At 47.7% G+C, this 26,060-nt stretch overlaps 2 protein-coding genes and 1 pseudogene across 2 annotated transcripts in view; 2 read left to right on the forward strand and 1 right to left on the reverse strand.

Annotated features, from left to right (window-relative positions):
- Tecr (trans-2,3-enoyl-CoA reductase) overlaps positions 1–8,972 on the reverse strand; it is a 26,046-nt gene extending 17,074 nt beyond the window's left edge. Inside the window, exon 1 of the mRNA XM_028786278.1 lies at positions 8,850–8,972. Coding sequence (XP_028642111.1) covers positions 8,850–8,864 — 15 coding nt within the window. The 5' untranslated portion in view covers positions 8,865–8,972. The remainder of the gene's footprint in view (positions 1–8,849) is intronic.
- LOC114637987 lies at positions 8,863–17,545 on the forward strand (annotated as a pseudogene).
- A 7,282-nt stretch (positions 17,546–24,827) lies between these two features.
- The window catches only part of Dnajb1 (DnaJ heat shock protein family (Hsp40) member B1), a 3,796-nt gene continuing 2,563 nt past the window's right edge, over positions 24,828–26,060 (forward strand). Inside the window, exon 1 of the mRNA XM_028786283.1 lies at positions 24,828–25,088. Coding sequence (XP_028642116.1) covers positions 24,878–25,088 — 211 coding nt within the window. The 5' untranslated portion in view covers positions 24,828–24,877. The remainder of the gene's footprint in view (positions 25,089–26,060) is intronic.

Here is a 26,060-nt window from a genome sequence, read left to right on the forward strand (position 1 = left end):
CCCCCCCCCGCCCCCCGCGCCCCGCCCCCGGGCGGGGAGGGGGGGGGAGGGGAGGGGAGGGGAGAAACCACAGAAAAAGGGTTAGCATAGGGCTCAGCAAGTAAAGGCACTTTATTCACACCCGGCAAACTTAGCCTTCTGAGCTCCACACATGAGCCCCCCCACACACACACACACTAGTAATTCTAAGCACTGAGGAGGCAGCTGAAGAGATGACTCAGCAGTCAAGAACACCTGCTACTCTTGCACGGGACCCAGGTTCAATTCCCAGTGAACACATGACAGCTCACCTTAACTCCAGTCCCAGATGCTCCAACCTCTCTTCTGGCCTCCACAGAGAGCAGACACACGTGTGGTGTAGATACAGACATGCAGGCAAAACTCTCATGCACATAGAGGAAATAACTGGCTAGTGTATTTTTTAAAAGGACAGGGTACAGCTGGATGGTAGGACCTTCATGGCGGTTCCAGGCACTGAGTATGCTTCCCAACATCACAAAGGGGTGGGGACCACAGGGATGCAGATTTGCTTTTACCTGATGATTTAGAACTGAGAACTTGGCTACAGCCAGGCAGAGTGCCCAGTACCTCAGCCTTCCCGGCAGCCACAGAGACTGCTATTCTTATCCTGGCCTCCTACCTGAGAGACGTCAAAATGGCAAAGTAACCTTGCTGAGGACATGCCAGGTGGCCCCAAAGGCCATGTCCTGCAGTCACATACCTCCTCCCCCTTCCTCGCTACACAATCACTAGAGCTTGCCTGGATTATGCCACTTGCCAGCTATGGACATGAGTTGTACTCTTCTGTGCCTGTTTCCCCATATGTCAAGTGGACAGGACTCATACCTACTTCAAATATATATTATAAGGCTAGACCACAGGCATGTATGGGCAGACGAGTGGAGATGGAGAACAGTTGGCTCAGCACACTCTAGCCACTAGGCTCATCCCCAGTAACAAAGAAAAAAGCAAGCCAGGTAAAATGGTGCCAGCCTTTAATCACAGTACGAAGGAAGCAGACAGAGCTCTGTCAGTTCAAGGCCAGCCTGGTCTATACAGTGAGTTCCAGCTAGCCAGGGCTGTGTAATGAGACCTTGTCTATTACAAAAACGGGGTCGGGGAGCACGGGAGAGAAACTAACGGCGGTGAGCAGCTCACAGCTTTGTGACTGTGATGGCTAGCCACGCTCTCTCTCGCAGCTGAGCTAAGTATCCCCAGCTGCTAAAACATTCTCATCTGTCACTATCAATAGCACCAAGAAGGTGCTAAGACCTGAACTTGACCAAAGAGCTTTCCCACCCAGCCAGACCTGCCTGTCAAAGGGCAGGGCACCCAACCAAAGCCAACAGTGTTATCAGAACTAGAAGTCTCTTTCTGGACCAGGCCTACGCACTGGCCAGTCTGTCCAGGCCACTCGCTCCTCCCTCCACTTGGAAGTCAGTGAAGCAAGGCTCTGCGGTGCTCTGTGGGCCTCTAAGGTGCCCCTAGCATAACTGACCTAACACATGTACATCGGGACCATCAGCTCAGCGTCTCCCAGGGTCCTTCAGTCTCAGCTTGCCTCCTCTGCCTAGGCCCCGCCTCCTCCGCAGAGAGGCACCTTCTCTTCAGGTCTTTCCTGCTCTGCCTGACTCCAGAACCCAGAGCTGCTGAACATATCCCTGCACTCCTTCCAGCTGTTGTGCAGTGCTGGCACTGAGCTAAGGCTCAACGTGCACCTAATGCTCACCAGAGCACCAAAGCTTGGAAGGGACAACCCTACGACACAGACATGGTCATTGCTGGAACTCATCAATGTGCAATCAGGAGGAGGCAGGGGAGGAGGGAGCTGACTGCAGCTCCAGCCCCTTTTCAAGGTGGGGACACCCCACAGTGGCCAATTAAGCTGCCCACCTGATGTCCCTGAAAACAAAATGTGAGTGAATACATACGCTTGCAAACCCGTTATGCCATCTGTCAATACCCACTTAACAAACCCATGTCATTTGTCAATACACACTCTTGCAAACCCACTGTGTCATTGCAGGATGCAAAGTCTAGAGAGGTTAAAAAATTTGCCCATGAGGGCTAGCCAAAGGGTTAGCTGAGTTTAGTCAGGCATGGTGGTGCACGGCTTTAATCCCAGCACTTGTGGGGCAGAAACAGGCAGACCTGAGTTCAAGGCCAGCCTTGTCTACAGAGCAAATTCTAGGACAGTCAGGATTACACAGAGTAACTGTCTCAAAAAACAAACAAAAGAAAAAGAAAAAAAATTAGCTCAGTTTACAGCACAGGATGCTCTTCCAGAGAACCTGAGTTCAATTCCCAGAACCCACTTGTCAGCTCACAACTGTAGCTCCAACTACAGGGAATCTGATGACTTCTGGCCTCCAAAGTCAGCAGACACTCAGATGATGCACACATATATACAAGCAAACACCCATACCTATATACATAAAATACAATAAAAATAAAAGAATGTGCCAGTGGTGGAGAAGGATCCCACCCGGTCTACGGCAAAGCCTGCAAACCTTGCTGTCTTCCTAGGTTGGAGACTCCGTACAAATCCAGCTAATGAAAGTCAGGGACTGGGCTTTGGGCAAACCCCTGGCCAGGGTCAGCTGCCATCTGCACAGCGTAGGTGTTAAGGCTGAGATCGACTGCCCCAATGTGCTGTGCTTAAAGATTCTGCAGAGAATGCAATCTGAGCCACTACATACCCAGGAACAAGCCATAGCCATGATCACAGTCTGAGCATACTCAGTCAGGAGAAGTGTGAAATGCTCAGAGCAACCAGACATGATGGCACACACCTGCACCAGCACATAAAAGAAATCTCCAGAGAAGCTGGCCAGGCGTGGAGGTTCGTGACTTTAATCCTAGCACTTGAAAGGCAAGAGCAGGGCAGATCGCTCTTGAGTTCCAGGACAGGGCCCCCTAAAAATTTTCTCAAAAAAAAAAAAAAAAAAAAAGTAAACTAAACTAAAAGTATCACACCCAAAGCCCTCCTGCATACACAGCCTTGAATGCACTGTCTAGCCTCATCATGACGCTCCCTAACCTTCATGGTCCTTTCATAACCAAGCAGGTTTTGTTCCAAGAAGCAAGCACAGACAAGCTGAGAGGTTAGCCAATCCACTGAATCAAACCACCATTTCAGGAAGCGGCCATGCCAGAATTCGGTCTGTGGCCCGACTCAGTGCCTGCACACAGGTCTGCTTTCTCCTTACCTATCACCTACCTGTTTTCTGCCTCTAAGCAATTGCCTCAGAGCACCAAGCGTGATGACACATGCCTGTAATGCCAATAATCAAGGCTGTGTGTGGCAGGAAGAACACAGATCCAAGCCTGCCTATGTTACACAGTGAGGCCATGTCTAAAAATCCAAGGGGGAGCTGAGTCTGGGAGCACACACCTTTGATCCCAGCACTCCAGAGGCAGAGGCAAGTGCACCTGAGTTTGAAGCTAGCCTGGTCTAAGCAGCCAAAATCCAGGTCAGCCAGGGCTACATAGTGAGACCCTGCAACAAAACAACAGCAACAAAAGCCCAGGATGCTGGAGTGACAAGCTCGGTGGTTTACAGGCACTTACTGAGTTTCGATCCCAGAACCCATGTAACACCTCACACCTGTAACCCCAAGTTGTGATGGACAGAGAGGTGCCAAGGATTGCTGGCCTCCAGCCTAGCCCAGGTTCAGGTTCCTGTACGACACCCTCCTCTGGCCACTGCCCAAGTTCGTGTGTACACTGGCATCACATACACCAAACACACACAGATAATAATGATAATAACCATAACTTCTTAATCAAGGGCTAGGGATGCAGCTTAGTGACAGAGGACGTGTTCATCACATGTAAGAAAGGCCCTGGGTTCCAATGCCTAACATTAAAAAAAAAAAAAACAATATAACTTTTTTTAAATGTCTCTTGACCAAAATTACTTTCAGAATTTTCATACTAAGTCCTTGGAGAGAGCCAACCAGGCAAGAACTTGACAGAGGTGAGGTACTAGGTTGGTCTATAATGATCTGCAAGGTAGGAAGCAACAGCTACCTTTACAGCCTGCCTGGTGAACTCTCACCACTCCATGAGCTTCAGGTCAGCCTGGGCTACAGAGGCTCTCTCTACAGACTGCCTCTCGTAGATTTACAGGCAGATTTACAAGGCACAGTAGCTGTTTCAAGCTACCACAGGCACGTTCTCCGAGCATCGTCTCCAGTGGCAAAACACTAATAAAAATAAAAATAAAAGCCCTGAGCCAGGATAAGCTGTTTCACATCAACCCTGCTGATTTATAACAATCCCAAAGCCAACCTGTTCTCCACTAAGCCTAGGTCACCGAAGGGACTCTCTTTCCTGATAAACAAGCAATGAACTGTGCTGATATGAAACTTATCAAAAAGCCACAATCTGTACTCCAGGTGGAAGTCACTGTGCCTTGGGTCTTCCCTGTGACAGTAACTGACCATGTGACCATGAGGGCATAGGTCCTGAACTTTTCTGAGCTGGACTTTTTTCCAGGGTTGTTTACCTGAATGTACATTATGTGCACCTAGTATATGCAATGCCCACAGGACAGAAGCTGGTGCTGGAGCCCTAGAACTGGGGTTACAGGTGGAGACAGAATCTCGGTGGTGTTGGGAACTGAACCTGGGTCTTCTAGACCCATCTCTCCAGCCCCTGAGCACCAAGTCTGTCTGTCAACATCAACTGGCCTTCAGTCTGGGGGCACAGCTTCGGTGGCAGAGTGCTTGGTTAGCCTGTACAAGACCCTGGGTTCCAGCTTAGCACCACAATATCCAAAAAAAAAATTAACTGTATGTCATAATCTCTGAGGTCTTTCTCTTTCTTAAAATTCAGTGTTTTCTAGAAATTGGTTCTCTCCTGCCACCTTGTGGGGTGCAGGGATCAAACTCAGGTAGTTCTTCAAAGAACTGTCTGTCTCCAACGCTTTTGAGACAGAGAGATTTCCCAGTGGACTGAGGTGCCTGAGCGCAAAGGATGGACTCAGTCCCTCAAAGGTAGCTTTTTTTTTTTTTTTTTTGGTTTTTCGAGACAAGGTTTCTCTGTGTAGCCCTAGTTGTCCTGGAACTCACTCTGTAGACCAGGCTGGCCTCGAACTCAGAAATCCGCCTGCCTCTGCTTCCCAAGTGCTGGGATCAAAGGCGTGCACCACCACTGCCCGGCTATTATTTTGTTTTTTAAATTGAATGTTCAGGCTGTTGTGGTAGCGCATATCTTTAAACCCAGCACTTGGGGAGACAAGAGGGAGAGTTCTGAGTTCAAGGTCAGACTCAGATAAAACGCAAGTTCCAGGCCTCCCAGGGTCAGGCAGAGCTACACAGGCTACAGACTCTACCTGAAGAAAAACTACATCTTTTATTTGTTGTAACTGAATGCACACTGGTGTGCCCTTGTGGAAGTCAGGGGGAAGCCCTCGGGAGTTCTTCCCTTTCACAGTGTGAGGTCCAGAGACTGAACGAATGTCTTCAGGCTCAGCAGCAACCTTTCCCTGATGAGCCATCCTACCAGGACATAGGCAGACAAGCATGACTCTAAACTTCTAATCCTAATGCCTTCCCCTCCCAAGTCCTGGGATCACAAACCATCATTTCTGGTTTTATCTAGGCCTGGAGCTGGAACTCAGGGTCTCCTGTGTGCAGGCCTGACAGCCAGAACTCGACTCTTTAATGTGGATAGCTGACACTTTCCCCCAAGATCTTAACTATGAAAGCATCTTTTCCATTTGTATTGGTCTATACCAACAGCTCTGCAAACTGGGCTAGAAGACAGTAGATGCTCCCATCCCAAAAACTCAGTGGGTACTAGACAAATGTCAACAGAGAACAACAAACAAATATGAAATAACTTTTTTTAATAAAATCACATTGGCTTTTTGTTTTTATTTTTCCCATTTGTTTATTTATTCATGTTACATTCCCATTACAGCCCCCTTTCTCCTCCCAGCTCCCTCACATAGCTCCCTCCACCCCCTCCCCTTCTCTTCTGATAAAGTGTCCCCCCCAACACCAGGTACCAACCCACCCTGGCACATCAAGTCACTGCAGGACCAGGAGCATCCTCTCCCACTGAGGCAGACAAGGCGGCCCAGTTAGAGAACAGGATGCACAGGCAGGCATCAGTCGGGGCTCAGTCCCCGCTCCAGCTGTTGGTCCATGAAAACCAAACTGCACATCTGCTCCGTACATGGGGGGCCTGGGTCCAGCCTTTGTTTGCTCTTCAGTTGGTGGTTCCGTCTCCAGGAGCCCCCAAGGGTCCAGATTAGTTGACTCTGTCGGTCTTCCTGTGGTGTCCTCTCCGGGTCCCTCAAGCTTTGTTTTTATTTTTTTGTCTATTTCATTTGGTTTGGATTTTTGAGACAGCCTCTCTAGCCCAGAATGGCATCAAACTCACTATGTAGTTGAAGATAACCTTGAACTCCCGATCTTTCTGCCTCCATGTCCCAAGACCTGGAACTAAAGACATGTGCCAGCTTGCCTGGTTTTACTCCATGCCAGGGATCCGACCCAGGGCTTCTAACACATTAGGAAAGTCCTCTACCAAATGGGTTCTGTCCCTATTCCCCAGTTTGGTTCTCGCCTGCCTCTGTTGTGCAATGCTGCTACTACGGAACCCAGACCTCTTGTGTGCACGCTGAACAACTGCTCTGACGCCAGGACTGCCATTGGCCCATCTAGGCACTGGGAGAAATGAGGCACTGAAATACTCGAGAGCACGTTTTCCAGGCCAAACCATGAGCCTCAGGCTGTGTTCTCGCTTCCTGAAACAAAGCACCCACCCCAGTCTCAGAAGCCTACCTGGCCTGATTTTCCACTGACTGCGAACTCCGTCCTCCAGTGTACTTCTCAACCAGAACACGGCTTTCCCCAGAGCAAGAGAAGTGAGAAAGGAAAAGCACCCCAGGAGGAAAAAAAACTCCTTTTGAAAGCACAAAGTTGGATGGAACATCAAGATTGCAGACTCCAACCTCCTGGTTCTCTGGTATCATGTTTAAAAAGACCAAGGATTTCTAGACTAGTTTCAAAGGCCCTGGGAAAACTATCAACAATAATCACAATACAGAAGATGAATGGAAATATCAGCATCCAACTTGTGATAAAAACAGGATGATTGCCGGGCAGTGGTGGCGCACGCCTTTAATCCCAGCACTCGGGAGGCAGAGGCAGGCAGATTTCTGAGTTCAAGGCCAGCCTGGTCTACAGAGTGAGTTCCAGGACAGCCAGGGCTATACAGAGAAACCCTGTCTCGAAAAAACAAAAAAAAAAAAAAAAAAAAAAAAAACCCAGGATGATCTCCTATGTACTGGAGGTTCCTAAAGTATGCCAATTTCCAGAGACGAGTGGTGGTTGCCAGGGGCTGGGGGAGTAGGAAATAGGGAGATACTGTACAATGCTGTATACTTTCAATTTTACAAGAGTTTGAGAGTGCTTGCCTAGCAGGAGAAAGGCCCTGAGTTCCAACCCTAGCACTATAAATTGAAAGGAGCAGGCAGGGAAGGGAAAAAAAAAACTAACCTAAGGCTAGGCTTAGGCTGTCAAATTTCATCACAATTTTAAAATCTGGGGGAAGAACTACAAGAACTCTCAACTTGCCAGCCTTCCTTCATGGAACTGCATTGCTAGTGGTTAGGAACCATGTCTCTGAGAGGAAATCTGCATTTCCTCTCTGTTCTGCAATTACTACCAGGGATCTTTCGACAACACACTTGACATTTCTGACTTTCACCTTACATTAATTAGTAAGAAATTAAGAATCCCACCGCAGCAGGACTATTAGGTTAAGAGCACTGACTGCTCTTCCAGAGGTCGTGAGTTCAATCCCCAGCAACCACACTCCAGAAACAAAATATACATACAGTAGTCAAAAACAAACAAATCTCATCTACTCAAGAGGTTGAGGCAGGTCAACTTGGATTACAGAGTGAGTTCAAGGTCTGCTTCAGCAGTTTAGTAAGATCCTGTCTTAAAATAAAAAGTAGAAAGCTGGAGCGATAGCTCAGTGGTTAAGAGCACTAACTGCTCTTCCAAAGGTCCTGAGTTCAATTCCCAGCAACCACATGGTGGCTCACAACCATTTGTAATGGGATCCGATGCCCTCTTATGGTGTGTCTGAAGACAGCGACAGTGTACTCACACATGAAATAAATAAATCTTTTAAAAAAATCCCAAAAAAAATCTCAGTAATACAGTAGTTAGTCCTTACTAATGTATTCTTACTATGAATGTAACCAATAAATTACTGTTTTATGATAATTACTTAAAGGTCAACAACAACAAAATCAGTATCATCAGTTTGGTCGAGAAGAGCATCAGAAGACTTGATTTTAAGAGGAAAGGAGACCCAAGATACAGTCAGAAGACGTGAGCTTCCAGAATGGTCTTGCGCATTCGGATTTCTTCCCTGGCAGTCACCGGCTGGCAAGACCCTGGAACCAACTCCCTCGCCGCCCAGGTATCTGTGGCGAGGTGGGTGCGAAGGTCGGAAGCGGCAGGCGGGTTGCAGAGCCCCTCCTGAGCCCGAAGCGCTGACACCGTGCAAGGTTTGTGCAAGAGGATCGCTCGCACCAAATACAAGTGCTTCGCATCGCACTCCTCCTGAACACCTGCCACTCAGGACACCGAGGATGCTGCGAGAAAGCTGCAAGCTTCTCCTAGGCCCTGCAAGACCCTAAGAAAAGGCACCCCCAAACAACCTGGGTGGCAGGTTTATAAATACCTCTGCACATGCGCAGTGAAATTACACTGCGCCTGCGCCATGGCGGAAAGCTGGACCATTAAAAAAAAGGTCCCGAGGTCCTGCAGGACACTGCGGTCTGCGGTGGCCACGACCCGGGGCCCGGCGCTGCTTACCTCGTAGTGCTTCATGGTTCTTCCACAGGATGGCACCTGCACTGCTGCAGCTGAGTGGCCGCCCTGCCGCACCAAACACCACCCAGCCCTACTCACACAGGGAGCAGCACTCCGGGCTCCGGCTCCGCCCCTCTCTAGGCGTGCGTCCTTCCTGCCAATCAGCGTGGGGCGCACCGACCGCTCGCGCCACGCGACTGACCAATCAGCTTTCGAGATTCAACGAGCGCCCTCCCCACCTTGGCAGGCAAGATTAAAACCCGGCCACCTACCAATCAAAAGGGAGCCTCGTCGCCGCGCGCCCTCTGGCTCCGCCCATTGCAGTGTTGCGGTGAAAATCCAGCGACGCCCGGCTGAGAGGTCATTGCGGCAAAACCAGAACAAAGAGCTGAGTGGCCCCGAAGGCATTGCTTGGGGTGAATTCGTAGATGTAGAGAGGCTCAGTCTCCTAAGAGATGAGACCTCAGATATCACCTCCAGGACCCTTAAAAGGACTCCAAAGACGAGTGGAGAAAGGAAAAGAAAGCCTGCACCGCATTCTGCAGGTGCCCCTTCCTAAAACAGCCCGGGTCAGTTGAGCTGGCCCTTGAAGGAAAACCATCTTTGTCCCTGCCTGCGTTATCGTGTATAGTATGGTTATTACTGGCTACATGTAGCTACTGAGCCCTTGAAATATACTGGAAAAAAATGACAGGTGCTGCCAGTCTAAAAATACATGACATCAAAGAATAGTGGAGAGAAAGACGACATTACGGAAGAAAGCACTGGCCGCCCTGCCTAATGAGCTAAATTCAATCCTGGGACCCACATAATGTAAGGCCAGAACAGATTTTATTAAGTTATCTTCTGACATCCAACAGGCACCATGGTTCGTGTGCAACCACACATATACACACATATACAATACACACTCATAAATAAATATAAAATGTTAAAAGTATAGTGCAGCCAGATGTGATGGCAGACACCCAGTACAAAGCAGACAGAGCCTCGCAAATTTCTGTAAGTTCCAGCCCCAGGACAGCCTACATAAAGAGGCTCTGGCTAGCAGGGCAGTGGTGGCACACACTTTTAATCCCAGCACTTGGGAGGCAGAGGCAGGCGGATTTCTGAGTTCGAGGCCAGCCTGGTCTACAGAGTGAGTTCCAGGGCAGCCAGGGCTACACAGAGAAACCCTGTCTTAAAAAAACAAAAACAAACAAAAAAGTTCCCTGGTTATTTTTGTTGTGGTTCCAGAGACTGAACACAGGACTCCATACCACACCGCAGCACTTGGGGGTTGAGGGTGGTGTTTTGAGGGGGTTTGTTTCTTTGTTTGAATGACTGATTGATTGATTGATTGACTGATTGATTTTGATTTGGTTTGGTGTCAGTGTTCTGAATTATGAGGGTCAATCATAGAGAGTCACTCAAGGATGACTTAAGGCCCTGCTGGCAGCAGGGAGACCCAGCCTCTATGAACTGAATCTCAAACAGTCATGCAAAAGCATAGTTATTGATTGTTATGCAAAAGTTGGTTTGGGGGTAAAACAAGCCCCTCATACCAAAGCCCCTAACCTAACCTATGCGCTTCCTGAAGGAAACCCTCACGGCCGTGCAACTTAGTCATTACTGTGCACTGCCTGCAACGCTCGATAATACAAGCCGCTCCAGATGCGCCAGGACTGCTCTAGGACCAAAGTCAGGCAAAGCTCTAAAGCTCCTTCTGAAAAACAGCCTATAGATAAAGAAAATAATCACTGGTCTCCACCATGACTTCTTCAAGGTCTAAGTACTTCTAGAAAATATCTGTTCATTCTGATGTCTACCCTAGATATGATTCTGCTACAATTCCTACTACGGTTTGCTTGTTGTGTTGTTGTTGTTGTTGTTGTTATGTTTTAGTGTGTGTCTGTGTGTTTATGCAGATGTGTCTGTAGCTGTATAGGGAAGACGAGAAGTCTTTTCTATTCTTCCTTCTTGTGTAGCCATTTCTCTAAGATATAGCAGTCCATCTCTCAGGAAACCTCACTGAGACACAGGATGCTGCCTGGCATGGTGGCACACACACTTATCCCAGCATTTGGGAAGAAAAAGCACACAGGTAGATCTCTGTAGGTTCAAGGATAGCCTGGTCTCCATAGTGAGTTACAGCACAGTCAGAGCTATGGAGAGAGACAAAGTCATATGACCATCTAAACTGATATAGAAAAATCATTTGACAAAAATTCAACATGCCTTCATGACAAAAGTCCTTGAAGAGATGGTAGGTCTGGAGGGAATATATCTCAACATAATAAACGCTGTGTATGACAAACCAGAGACAACATCATCACAAATGAAGAAAAGCAGGAAGCAATTTCACTGAAGTCAGGAATGAGGCTGTCCATCACCCCCACTCCTTTGCAACACTCTGCTCAAAGTGCTGGAGCAATAAGGCAAAGACGGAAATTAAAGGGATACAAGCAGGAGAGAACCCTAAACAGCCTTATTTACAGGTGATATACATCGGAGATCCGAAATATCCCACCAGAAAACGTTCAGAAGCAATCAACAAGCAGCAAGTCAGAAAGATTTATGTATACTGCTGGTTTTATGTCAGCCTGACACAAGCTATAATCATCTGAGATGGAAGAAATCTCAATCGAGAAAATGCCTCCATAAAACTAGGCTATAGGTAACCTGTAGGACATCTTCTTAATTAGTGTCTGAGGTGACCCATTATGAATGGTTCCACTCAGCCGGGCCATGGTGGTGCACGCCTTTAATCCCAACACTTAGGAGGCAGAGGCAGGCGGGTTTCTGGTCTACAGAGTGAGTTCCAGGACAGCCAGGGCTATACAGAGAAACCCTGTCTCGAAAAAACAAAAAACCAAAAAAACAAAAACAAAAAACAAAAAAAGAAAGAAAGAAAGAAAGAAAGAAAGAAAGAAAGAAAGAAAGATTAGGCAAGCCATGAGCAGCGAGCCAGTAAGTAGCATCCCTCCATGGCCTCTGCATCAGCTCCTGCCCCCAGGTTCCAGCCCTGCTTGAATTCTTTTTTTTCTCTATCTCTTTTGGTTTTTTGTGTACGGGGTTCTGTGTGTAGCTCTGGCTGTCCTGGAACTCACTCTGTAGACCAGGCTGGCCTCGAACTCAGAAATCCGCCTGCCTCTGCCTCCCAAGTGCTGGGATTAAAGGCGTGCGCCACCACCGCCCAGCCCCTGCTTGAATTCTTGTCCTGACTTTCTTCACTGATGGACCATGGTGTGATAGTGTAAGCCAAATAATTCCTTTCCTCCTGTGGTGGTTTGAGTAAGCATGGCCCCTATAAATTCATAGATTTGAATGCTTGGTCACCAGGGAGTGACAGTGTTTGAAAGGATTAGGAGTTGTGGCCTTGTTGGTGTGTCACTGGGGAATGGGCTCTGAGATTTCAAGTGCCCAAGCCAGGTCCAATGGCTCTCTCTCTCTCTCTCTCTCTCTCTCTCTCTCTCTCCCTGATGACTGTGGAACTGTGGATGCAGATAGAGAGCTCTTCAGCTACCATGCCTGCCTGTGAGCTGTCTCCATGCTCCCTGCCATGAAGACAGTGAGCCTCTGGAACTGTAAGCAAGCCCCCATCAAATGCTTTCTTTTACAGGAGTTGCCATGGTCACTGTGTCCTTTCACAGCAATAGAACACTGACTAAGACATCTCCCCAACTTGCTTTTGGCCATGGTGTTCCATTATAGCAACAGTAACCCTAGCTAAAATGAGGGGCAATACAGAAAATCAGTTTACAAGAATCAGTAGCCTTTCTGTTCACTAATAACAAACACATTGAAAAAGAAATCATGAACAATCACAAAGACCAGTGGAACAAGATAGAAGACCCAATCATGAGCACATAGCCATCTAATTGAAAAAGATGCCAAAAAGCGTACACTGGGGGAAAGGTTGCATTTGCAACACATGACACTTGGCAACCTAGATGTCCACACGCAGACTGACACTAGACCCGTGTCTATTATCCAACACGAAATTAACTCCAACTTTATCAAAGACCTAAACACGGATGAGATCTGAACACTAAGACTGCTAAAAGACGCCATAGTGAACCTTATCTTACTCTTTTCTGACAGTAACTTATTTTCTACAAGGCCAATAATTGACATTTAGGACCTCATACAACTAGAAAGCTTCTGTACAGCTAAGCAAACAAGTGAAGAAGAACCCACAGAGTGAGGGAGAATTGTGGGTAGCTATACCTCTAACAGAGGATTACTATCCAAAAAATACAAAGAACTCAAAAAACAAAGAGTCAAGAAAACATATAAGTGGTTAAAAACAATGGGCTGTAGATCTGAGCAGACGTGTTTTCAGTAGAAGAAATAACTGAGGAGTAAGAGTGTAAGTCCTTTAGTCATACGCCAAGGAGCAGTATAGCTGGATTATATGGTAGGTTTATTTTTTGGCTTGCTTGACATATATCTCAAAGTATTCATCATTCTTTAGTTAGAGAAGCAGAAATTAAACTTTAAGGTTTCATCTCATCTATGTCAGAATGGATAAAATCAATAAAACAACTATTAACAAATTCTAGAGGGGGTGTGGGGAAAGGTGACCCCTCGTTCACTGCTGGGCGGATTGCAAACTGGTGTAGCCACTATGGAAATCAATATAAGAATTCTCAAAAAGCCAAAAAAATAAACCTACTATATAATCCAGCTATACTGCTCCTTGGCATATGACCAAAGGACTTACAGTCTTACTCCACAGATACTTGCTCAGTCGTATTGGTTGCTACTCCATACACAATAGCTAGGAAATACAACCTACAAGTTCTCTAGCGAATGATTGGCTGATGACACCGTGGCACATATACTCTATGCAATACTATTCTGCTGTTAAGAAAAATGAAAATCATGAAATGTCAGGGTCAGGTACTGAGGTGGGGGACAGCCCAGAGGGTGATGGCCTCTGGACATTAACCCTCTCTTACTGTTCTCAGGGGCCAGAGCTGATGGCTTCTGGCAACTGACTCCTGCTGATTAGCAGAGTGGATTAGGAAGAGAAATTTAATTGCTTGGGCTCTTTACTCTTTAACTCAAGGGCCTCTCACTGGCCTGTCAAGAGGCTCATTAACTGTTTGTGAGGGCTGGAGAGATGGCTCAGAGGTTAAGAGCACTGTCTGCTCTTCCGGAGGTCCAGAGTTCAATTCCCAGCAACCACATGGCAGCTTATTACTATCTACAGTGAGATCTGGTGCCCTCTTCTGGCCAGCACTATATATGCAGGTAGAACACTGTATACAAAATAAGTAATGGCTCCACAGAGAAACAAACAGGATAAAGAGAAAGTCATACAGACAGACATATACATATTTATTCTTATCTCAGCTTTCTTATAGCTTCTTAGACAAAAGTTCTTTGTAAAATTACCTCACAGGCAAAATATTACACAAAAGAGAGTCACAGAAAGATGTCAATAGTAAGTTCAAAGCAGTGTTTCATTCTGTAAGCTCAGTATAAGGTCAAAGCAACAGTTTCACCTGGCCTCGCTTTATCACAGTGCACACCTGGGGTTATGTCCTTGGCCCTGATCCAGAATAAATGTTTTTCCTTGATCATTCATTTGCCTCTTTTTCTTCCTAGTGCAATTTACATGCTGTGACAAGAACTCTATTGGCAGACTTTTATTTTACTGGGGGCTTAAAATTACTTGAATCCATTCAGGAGTTCTATAAAATCATTGTCAGGAATTATGACATCATTGTCAGGAATTATGACATCATTGTCAGGAATTATGACATCATCAATTCATCTAAACAGCATTATTACATGAAAGTACACCTTCATATTAATCTGCAGGAAATTTGCCCAGTAGTGAGGCCTGATGCTCAGGATTCATTAGCCTATGTCACAGTGGCAGGAATGCTATGTCACACCAGCAGTGAGAAGCAATCCTGAGGTGAAATCTCTGGTCCATGTCTCTCTGAGCACGCTCATTGTTGCAAAATGGTGGGCCATCTCCAGAAAGCTCACTTGCTCGCCATCGTCTTTCCTACACGGCGTGTGCCGATCAACACTGCTGGGAAACGAATGGCAGATGGAACTCAAATTGATCCTATTAGATGACATAACACAGACCCAGAAAGAGAAATGCCACGGGCTTTCTCGGATTTGAGGCTCCTAGCTCCATAACCTGGAGTTAGGTCCATAACCTGACCTGCAGAACCCAGGAAAGTTAAAAAGGACTATGACAGGGGAGTGTCAGAGTGGGGAGTAACAGGGGCCAAGTGACATGAAGGAAGAAATGGGGGGATGGAGGTGGCTTTGATTTCAGAATGGAAGGAATGTCGATACAGAATGGGAGGGAGGAAAGAGGAATGAATAGCACTAAGGATGTTTGAAAAGCCACCGCGAATCACATTGTTTTATGTTTAGTTATAATTATATATAATACAGATGAACATACATATTGTCTCAGTGAAGTTGTGCCAGTCAGGGAACTAATGCACTATTCAAGACTCCAACAGCTGTACTATGTGGCAGAACTGCAGTGCAAGCATGAGAAACCCTTTTTCAAGACTCCCCAAAACAATAGACTATTGCTGTTGCCTTGGTTACCAGAGGTTACCAGAGGTTAAAGATGCTGAAGACACCATGTGGTTCAGACACAGGATTTAGAGATTTCAGCTGGATCTGACCTAAAAACCTTTTTCCTGGGGACTAGCTTTCATAATTCCAGAAGGTGCTCTGCACAACAGAGAAAAGGCATCAATAGTCCTACCCAGCTGTGATGTCTATGAAGCACAATGACCAGCATATCCCTAGAGGTGCAAAGTGGTACTTATATCTTAGCAGTAACAAACAGCTGTCTAATTGGATTATAGGCTTGCTCAGCAAGTGGGAAATCACGCCTGGTATATAAACCTAGCCAACTCCAGGTGGCTGGTGAGGTCACAGATCTTAAAGGAGAACTTACTATTGTCTCTTTACTAAACCTGAATAATCCTTCACTGTGTTCTAGATTCTTATCTTTATACCCACAGGCAAGTGTAGCTCTGCTCCTCATCAAAGAAGCAGATTTTCTCTGTGTGACAGATGAGGCCATTATAGAAAGCCACAACTGTTGAAAATGCAGACAGCAACTGATCCTGGGGTACCTAGACCAGTCGAGATATCTAATACAAAAACGCCATATCTTAGGAAGGTTTTCTATTGCTGTGAAGTGATACCAATGACCACTGCAACTCTCATAAAGGAAGACATTTAATTGGGGGTGGCTTACAGTGTCAGAGATTTAGCCCATCGTCATCACGGTGGGAAACATGTCTGCGTGCAGGCAGACATGGTGCTGGAGGAGCTGAGAGTTCTACATCTTGATCCACAGGCAGCAGAAGGACACTGTGAGCCATACTGGGTGTAGTTTGAGCATAAGAACCTCAAAGCCTGCCCCACAGTGACACACTTTCTCCAACAAGGCTACACCTATTCCAATAAGGTCACACCTCCTAGAAGTGCAACTCCTTATGGGCCAAGCATTCAAACATGAGTCTATGGGGGCCATTCATACTAAAACCACCAGACCCCACATCGACAAAGAGACGATGAAAAGGTTGTAAGAGTCAGAGTGATAGGAGAGGTCTGCTGTGTGGTTGTGTGTCCTGGGAAACGACAGGGAAGCTACACCTGTAATATCTCAATAATATGGCTGACTAAATAAGAGTTGAATAATGAGAGCACCAAAACACATGCTATGTGGAAGAAGGAAATCTCACAGGGTGCCATGTTTAGACAAAGAACCACAGGCAACTAAAAACTGCAGAGTGGGAGAATTGGTCAGCCCTGAAATCATATGTGTATGAGCAACAGTAAACAGTCTCAGCTGTTTCTTGGTGTTGGAAAACACCATGGCAACAGGAGGGCCCAGGATTCGGAGGCTGGAGCTTCCCTGAGGATTCAGCAGCAGCTTTAGGGGCTGAGGTAATGGTTGAAGACGGAGCTGTGGTTGAGGACGCGACTGTGGTCAAAGCCACTGGGCTCATGGAGAGAAAGACGAAGACAAGAAGTAGATTCTTGTCACCAAGCTGGGCCACCTGGACATGATCAATTCCCTGGAGATCAACCTGTCCTCCCTGCCCATTAAGGAATCCAAGATTATTGGCTTTTTTCCTGGGGTATTCCTAAAGAAAGATGTCCTAATGATCCCGCCGGTCCAGAAGCAGACTCGGGCTGGACAGCAGACCGGGCTCAAGGCTTTTGTCACTACTGGGGACTATAATGGTCATGCTGGCCTTGGTGTTAAATGCTCGAAGCAGGTAGCCACTGCCATCTGAGGGGCCATCATCTGGGCCAAGCTTCCTATCTTCCCTGTGCAGACAGACTACTGGGGGAACAAGATTGGCAAACCCCACACTGTTCCCTGCAAGGTGACAGGCCGCTGTGGCTCTGTGCTGGTGTGTCTCATCTCTGCCCCCAGAGGCACTGGCATTGTCTCTGCTCCTGTGCCCAAGAAGCTACTGATAATGGCCAGTATTGATGACAGCTGCACATCAGCCAGAGGCTGCACTGCCACCCTGGGCAACTTGGCCAAGGCCACCTTTGATACCATCTCCAAGACCTGCAGCTACCTGACCCCAACGTCTGGAAAGAGACTGTGTTTACCCAGTCTCCTTACCAGGAATTCACGATCTTGTGAAAATTCACACTAGCCTGCTCAGAGGACCGAGGCTCCAGCTATGGCTACCACATAAGGGGTTTTATACATGAAAAATAAAGTGAATTAAGTCTGTTTTTAAAAATGACTGGGCTATGGTGGAACACCCTTGAATCCCAGCACTCTGGAAGCAGAGACAGGCAGTTCCAGAACAGCCTAGTCTACAGAGCAAGATCCAGGACAGCCAGGGCTACACAGAGAAGCCCTGCCTTACACTCCCACCCCCCAAATAAAGGACTCGAGTGTTTATAACAGTAATTAAAGGAGAAGAGGCCATGAATTTGAGAAGAAGTGATAGAGGGCTATGCACGGCCCTAGAAAGGGGGAGCACCTAGAAGGAAATGAGGTAATACTTTACATTGTTTTTAGGTTTTACTTTATGTCTATAAATGGTTTAGCTGTATACACATATGTGCACCACATAGGAGCCCGTTGGATCCCCTGAATCTGTGACTAGTGACTGTGAGCTACCATGTGGGTGCTGGGAATCAAATCTGGGTCCTCTGCAAGAACAAGTGCTCTTAGCAGTTGAGCCCTCTCTCCAACCCCTATGCTTCAGTGATTTAAAAAAGGAAAATGAGAAGTGGACAGCTCCTGAAAAACAACACTGAGGCTGACCTCTGACCACACACACCCACCACACACACACACACACACACACACAGAGACACACACACACAAACACACATACACAGAGACATACCACACACACACACACAGAGACACACCACACACACCACACACACACACACATACACAGAGACACACCACACACTCACATACACACAAACACACATACACAGAGACACACCACACACACACCACACACACACATACATATACCACACACACACCACACACACACATACCACACACAGAGACACACATACACCACACACATACACACCACACACACACACACACACACACACACACACACACGGCATGGGGGAGGGAGAATCGGTTGTGACATGATGTGCCCCCAGGAAAGCTTTGGGATTGATCTTCTGTGCCACAAGCTCGAGGCAGAGGCGACTAGCTCGGTAGAGGGCGCAAACAGAAAGTAGACCATTTTCTCAACTTTTCCTGTTTCTGTTGATACATCTGCAGGTTAAGATCCTTAAAGGTAGTTCCTGATGACAGAGAGCAGGGCAGGGCCAAGATGTGTCAGTGTTTATGAGCCATCAAGGAACACTGAGAACTGAATTGAATCCTGAGAACAGTGTGTGCTTTTAACACTGAGGAACCTCTCCAGGCCCTAGTTTGGGCTTTTTGAGGGAGAATCTCCAAGTGAGGTCCAGGTAATCCTTGAACTTACGGTCCTCCAGCCTCAGCCTCTTAGGTTGCTCGAGTAGCAGGGGTGAGGCCCTGTGCGCGGCTTCCTGCGTTAGATGAGTGTTGCTGGTGGTGGGAACCCCTTGTCTGCCTCACCTGGCTTCCAGTAACCAGGCCATCCACAGACAATTGATCCAGCCCTGAATGGAGACTGGTTGCTTTGTTCAAACCTCTCACTGTGCTGCAGCCTTGTCAGGGCCTGTATGTAGATACAGCTTCCAACTGTGTCCTCACACACCTAACACAGTGGCTGATTCATTGATGATGGCAGAGTGCACCCACTATGACTTGAACGTTTGATTCTAAGAGGCCAGCAGAGATGAAGGCTCACTGACTCCTCTACCCTGAGTTTTGGGAGAACTCCCAGTCATTTGGATGGCTAGGATCTGACTTCCATAGGATAGATCTCACAGAGTCATGAGCATTTCCCACACAGGGTAAGGTAGCTAGTGATCTCCCTTGGATGCCTTGCACTGTTTCAGAGCCTGAAACAATCCACTCAGAGCTGTCTGAGGGAAGATGTGAAGCCAGGCTTAGACACGCTAAGGCTGCTTAGCCACTTTCTGCTGTGTCAAGATCTCTAATAAATTCTCCAGCTCCACCCATCCCACGGACCTGTAATTCCAATTAGCCACGAAACTGAGACAGGAAAATCATAAATTCAAGGCCAGTCTGAGCTTTGCACACATACCTTAGCAAGAAAAAAAGAAAAGAACAGCACCCACAAGCCGGGCAGTTGTTGTGCCAGCCTTTAATCCCTGCACTCAGGAGTTCAAAACAGGTGGATCTCTTGAGTTTGAGGCCAGCCTGGTCTACAGAGTGAGTTCCAGGACAAACAGGCCACACAGAGAAACCCTGTCTAGAAAAACAAAACCAAGAGAAACAAAAAAAAAAAAATTTAAATTAAAATCATTACAAATGAGAAAATTTCTCTCATCCTCACAGAGCCTGCTGTACCCCGTCTGTGGCAGCTTCCCAGTCCTGAGCACTGCTGATGTGTTTGCATACTTTCGTGTTTTCTAGAAGGTCATAGAAAATAGAACCACACAGCCTTTTGAGCCTGCCTTCTCTCACTGACACAATGCATTTTGAAGTACACTGGCATTGTATCCTGTATTCATGGCTTTTTTTTTTTTAACGGCTTAAAAATAATGCATTGTGTGGATGGATCACAACTTGTACTCAACCACTGAAGGACACTCAAGTTTCAGTAGCTGTTGGTAATTATTCATAAAGCCTCGGTAAAAATAAAATCCAGTGTTACATAAACATGTTTATTTAACTTAAAATTGTACTTACTTTGTGAGCGTGTGGGAGGGGTGCACATGCCATGTGGCTAAGAGACAAACTTTAGGGAGTCAATTCCCTGCTTCGGCTGGGTGGGTCCCAAGGATCGAACCTGGGTCCTCTGGTTTGGTGGGAAGACTCCTTACTGAGCTCTCCTGCCAGCCCTTCAACGTAGGGTATGTTTCGTTTTTTTGTTTTCCTTTTCCTTTTTTTTTTTTGGACACATGTTTTGTTATGATTACGAATCCCAGCCTACCCTGGAATTAGAGCGCCTCTTGCTTCAGCCTCTTTAGTTCTGCAATGAAAGCCACACGCCCAATTTGAGCATGAGTTTTACTGCACACAGGCTTTCCCTGGGAATGGCAGTGGTGGCCAAAGGGCTTCCATGTTTTCTGATGGTCTTTGAGGGACGGATAGGAGACAAGTGGGCAATAGCGAGATTCTTTAAGGCTTTACCAACATTTGGGCCACATCGCATACCAGCTGAGCGCTCTCAGTAAGGGCTCAGTATGCAAACTCTTCAATGCTTTACTGTGTGGCCTGGGTAAAACAGGCGTGTCCAACTTCTCAGAGCTTTAGCTGTAAAGGGGAGAGTCCAACGGCCACTGTGTTGTGACAACTAGGTAAGCTAATGGGAGCCTAGGGGCGTGGCTCAGCCTGGGGGTGTGGCTCAGCAGGCGAGCTAGCCCAGCAGGTGCCCCGCAGTGGGTACCAATTCAGGAAATAAAAAGAATGCACAGCCGGGCGGTGGTGCACACCTTTAATCCCAGCACTTGGGAGGCAGAGGCAGGTGGATTTCTGAGTTCGAGGCCAGCCTGGTCTACAGAGTGAGTTCCAGGACAGCCAGGACTACACAGAGAAACCCTGTCTCGAAAAAAACAAAAAATAAAAATAAATAAAAAGAAGGCACATGGACTATGTGACTCTGCCCTACTGAGGCAGCTGAACTGTGGACCAGGCAGGACTTGAACTCAGAGACCCATCTGCTACTGCACCCCAAACCTGGAGGGCTGGGACTAAAGTCTTGTGCCACCATACCTGGCTCAGCTTGGTTTTTGAGACAGTCTCCCTCTAGATACACTGATTAGATTAGGCTGGATGTAATAGTATCGGGGAGTGGGATTCTTCACCCTCTGCGCCCAAGTAACTGTTTCTACACCCATGCTACCAGCTTAGCTCCTGGGTAAAGGACACAGAGACCTGGTATTTTATTAACAAGTTGTAAGCACTAAGCTGGGCAGGTTCTGAGCTATTCTAACCTTGTAAGGCTGCCTATTTCCCAGCTATGGGGTCCTTTACCTTCAGCCTGAGTCTTGCCCTGGCTAGCTCTGCTCCAAATGTGTTCTCATGGTGACCTCTCCTGGTCCCTACAGATGGTCTCTCTTAACATCTTCTCCCATTTCTCTCTCTGGGACCCCTGACTGGGATCAGAAGTCCTACCCGACTCTCTTCTGCCCAGGTAACTGGCTCACCAGTTCTTTACTAACAAAGCAGAGGTGATAGAAAACAATTTGCACATAACTTTGAGACCGGAGATGCTTGACCAATCTGTTGTAGGGACTGCAACCCGTAGTCTGGGCATATAAATCAGCATCCGACTGCACAGTGCACAAAACCATCTCTCAACAGCTGGCTGTGTGGTCAACTTGCCCAGTGCTGGGATTCCAGGTGCCTGCCACCAATACCTGGCTTTGTTTTTTTGTTTTTGTTTTTTGTAGATTCTGGTAATCAAACTTGGTTGCCTTCCATACAGAGACCGCCCTACTTTTACATTTTGAGACAGAGTCTCAAATTCTACATGGGCTGGCCTTGAATGTGCAGCCCAGGCAGGCCTCAAGCTCCCAGCAGCTCTCTTGATTCAGACTCCCAAGTGCTGGGACTTCAGGCGTGAGCAACAAGCCTGGCTAATACTTGCTTTCAAGGCTATTCAGCGTTTACTCTAGGCCTTTCAATCAATTGAACCCAGCCCTCTTGCATCTTTGAGGGCACCTCCTATACTTAAAGCCGACTGATGGAAGATGTTTACCTAGCCTCATATGCAAAATAACTTCTTGTGTAATTGAGCCTAGCCAAGCCCGTGAAGAACTGCTAAGTGTAACTGTTTCTCCAAAGGCTGGAGAAATTGCTCAGTGGTTAAGAGTACTGACTTTTCTTCCTGAGGTCCTGAGTTCAATTCCCAGCAACCACATGGTGGCTCACAACCATCTCTAATTGAATCCGATGCCCTCTTCTGGTACGTCTGAAGACAGCTACAGTCTACTCATGTACATAAAATAAAATCTAAAAACAAAAAAACAAACAAAAAATACAGTTTCTCTAGGCTCAGAGCCCAGCATCCAATGAGGTTTCCCATAGGCCTGTTGGGGGGAGGGGAGGGGCGGTATCATAAAGAAAGTCTTTGGCTTTATTTTGGCTTTATTTTGGTGCCTTGGTTTTTGTGTCTGTCGTTTGCTATCAGATATGGAACGAAGGATCCTTGCCCATGTGACCCCCACCCTGTGCTACTGAGAAGCACTTGCTTGGTTTTTGTTGTTTGTTTGTTTGTTTGTTTAAAGACTGGGTTTCTCTGTGTAGCCCTGGATGCCCTGGAATTCTGTAGATCAGGCTGGCCTTGAACTCATAGATCCACAAGCCTCTGTCTACAGAGTGCTGGGATTAAAGGCACATACCACACTACACGTTTGCTTTTGAACAACTGATAGTTTCTGATAAGCATGGTGGCAGGTGCTCTACATCTCAACAGTAAGGAGACTGAGGCAGGAGAATCTGGAGTTCAAGACTAGTGTGGGCTACATAACGAATCCAAGAGCACTGTGGGTTAGAGGATGAGAATGTGGCTAAAATAATAATAACAACACCAGTAATCACTAAAATACACCACCGAGAATAAGCCTCAGCCTTACTTAAAGAGCTGGAGTTTCCAGCTGTGAGGTTGTCCCCAAACAGAAATATTTCCTTTGCACAATGTGGTGGACAAGACAGTATCCCCCGAGATGGCAAGAAGCCCTAGTAAAATCCAGATAGGCCCATCCAGAGGCACACCTGCACTTCTCCATTAAAACCACACTGTAAATGTGACGAACTCCCGGCCTGTGCTTTCTTTCCCTCTGCGACAGCTCTTCTGTCCATTCCATTTCTAGTCACCTATTTTGAAGCCAGGCTGGCCTCACACAGGAGTTCCTCCTACAGCAGCATACTGGTGCTGGGATTACAGAAATGTGCCACTGTGCCAGGCTCTCGGAATCTCTGTATCTTTAAAGACACTTTCTCTTCAAATGACTGGTTCAGCACACCCTCTCTGATGAGCTAATGGGTTCCCTAGCCCCAAATCCATCTGGGGGAGGTGCTCAACTGGTTCAGTTTTCATGGGGGCTAAGGTCGTTTTTCTCAGGGGTGCCCAAGGCAAGGGTTATCAGACTCTCGTGCTGCAGGGTGCCAGAAAGGAGTGTCTACAGTTGCCCACTAAACAAGATGGTTAATTATCTCTTTCGAGCACTTTCACAAATGCTGAATAATGTCAACTTCACCATATTCCACGACCATTCCCATGGTACAGATGAGCACACTGAGACCAGAACGGCTACTTTACCAGCCCAAGGTCATACAGCCAGAAAGTGCTAGGATTAGAGTAGGCCTTTCACACACTGTCTTCCTGGCAGTTCCATTCCCTGCAAGAGCCACCACTAACTACTCCAGCTTCTCTATGCCTTCCAATATCAGAAGCTCTCTCATCTTCTCACTTAGCTGTGTCCTTGACCGCCATCATCCCAGACTTACAAAACCAAAGCAAAAAGCACCTATGTCAAAGTATTTGGAAATATTTACCTTTTTTTTTTTTTTTTTTTGGTTTTTCGAGACAGTTTCTCTGTGTAGCCCTGGCTGTCCTGGAACTCACTCTGTAGACCAGGCTGGCCTCAAACTCAGAAATCCGCCTGCCTCTGCCTCCCAAGTGCTGGGATTAAAGGCATGCGCCACCACTGCCTGGCTGGAAATATTTACTAAGCACCTAGTGGATCTTAAAAAAATCACGCAGCAGATTCCAATCTCGGCCCTGGTGGTAAACTCAGCCAAGGAAGTGACATGTACCACGAACGCCGAGAAACCAGCTAATTCCAGTAGGAACTAGTAGGAAGTAAAATAAGCCTGATTAGCAGCTCGATTGGGGCAGTCCCAAGGCAGACCAGCCTCACCTCGCTTTACGACAACGCCGTACGGGAAAGACAAAGGGCTACAGGCAGAAGAGGGCGGGGTGCGTATTTTTATCTCTGGGTTAAAGCAGGAAGACTTGGAGATACATGACAGGTAGCTGCCACAAGTCACGCAGCAGAACCTCGCAGCCGGTGATAACCTGGAGAAAGGGTGCGGCCATCCGGGAAGGCCGGCCTCTCTAGCCCCGCCCCCTGTCGGTCGTCAGCTGTCAGTAGAGAGAACGAGTCGCGATTGGCTGGATCCGCCGCGGAGGCGGAACCTCGGAAGCCAGCGCGCGCGCCCGGGGAAGGCGTTGAGCAGGGTAGGGAGAGAAGGGGCGTGGCCCCGCGCGGAAAGCCGTTGGCGGCCGGGTCCCAACCCGGATGTGCTGCGTCACGGAGCGGGCCGCAGCGATTGGCCGGTGTGGCGCGGCGCATCGGGAGGGGCGGAAGGTTCTGGAGGGCTGGCGGGATCTGGAAGCTTCCGCCGGACGGGTATATAGAGTCCGGGACGGGGCAGCAGCGGAGCCGGAGGCGGCGACAGCTGGGCGGCGGTGGCCATGGGCAAGGACTACTACCAGACGCTGGGCCTGGCCCGCGGCGCATCCGACGACGAGATCAAGCGGGCCTACCGCCGCCAGGCGCTGCGCTACCACCCGGACAAGAACAAGGAGCCCGGCGCCGAGGAGAAGTTCAAGGAGATCGCCGAGGCCTACGACGTGCTCAGCGACCCGCGCAAGCGCGAGATTTTCGACCGCTATGGAGAGGAAGGTACGCTTGCGCCCGGCCGAGGTGACCCGCCGTTTGACAGGCGAGGAAGCCGAGGCACTCTCTGAGGCCTCGGCTGGGGACGGGCAGCCGGGGATCTAGCGGCGGCGCCGCCTCCTCCACCCTCTGATCGGCGACTTCAGATGGGAGGAGGAGCTCTGGGCGCGTCGCTCGCACAGAAGCTTCTAGCACGTCTGCCGCAGCCCCTCCCGGCCGGCCGCCTGCACAGCGCCGGAATGCTGCAGACGGAGGGCGGCGGTCGCGATGGGAATGAAAATTGCCCGAACGTTGATTCTCTTTCCTAGCCGCAAGCTCAGTCCTTACCTAGAGTTGAACCTTTCTGGTAGCAGTGCGTAGGAACTTCTTTGTAAGGTGTTAACAGCATAGCTGGGAGGATGGAGCAGTCACGTAAACCTGGTGGCACCGACATCTAGAGCCCTTACTGCCTGATTGTCGTCACGAAGTAAAACCCAAGTGGTGTGTTTCCTGCCCCTGTTGCCATTGGGAGTTAAAGACTGATTCGTCCTTGACTAATTGGAACAAGCTTTTAAAAATATATACATAAAATCCCTCCCACTATAGTTTCTGTGACCTTTTTACTAAGAGTAAAACTTGTTGAGCAGAGTGCGGGGGGGCTCACACCTCCTTTTGGGAGGCTGAATTAGGAATGTTGTGAATTTGCTGCAAATCTGAGCTACAGGGTGAGCTCCTGTTTCCAAAGGAACCGGATGTTGTGACAATCTCCCCCCCCCCCCAATTCTGTCAGGAGGATTGCCTTGAGGCTACTTTGGACAACACTGCACATTCGATCCTGTGCTTTATAGCATTGACAAGCAAAAGGAACAAGATGTCACCGCTTATTTGTGACAGGACCTTGCTGTTGCTAGAACTTTTCTTTATTCATTTATTTGAGTGTGTGCCTCCATATATATATATATACATATATATATATGTGTGTGTGTATATATATATATA

The sequence above is a fragment of the Grammomys surdaster genome, unplaced genomic scaffold (genome assembly GCF_004785775.1).
Source record: "Grammomys surdaster isolate TR1022 unplaced genomic scaffold, NIH_TR_1.0 125463, whole genome shotgun sequence".
Lineage (NCBI taxonomy): Eukaryota > Metazoa > Chordata > Mammalia > Rodentia > Muridae > Grammomys > Grammomys surdaster.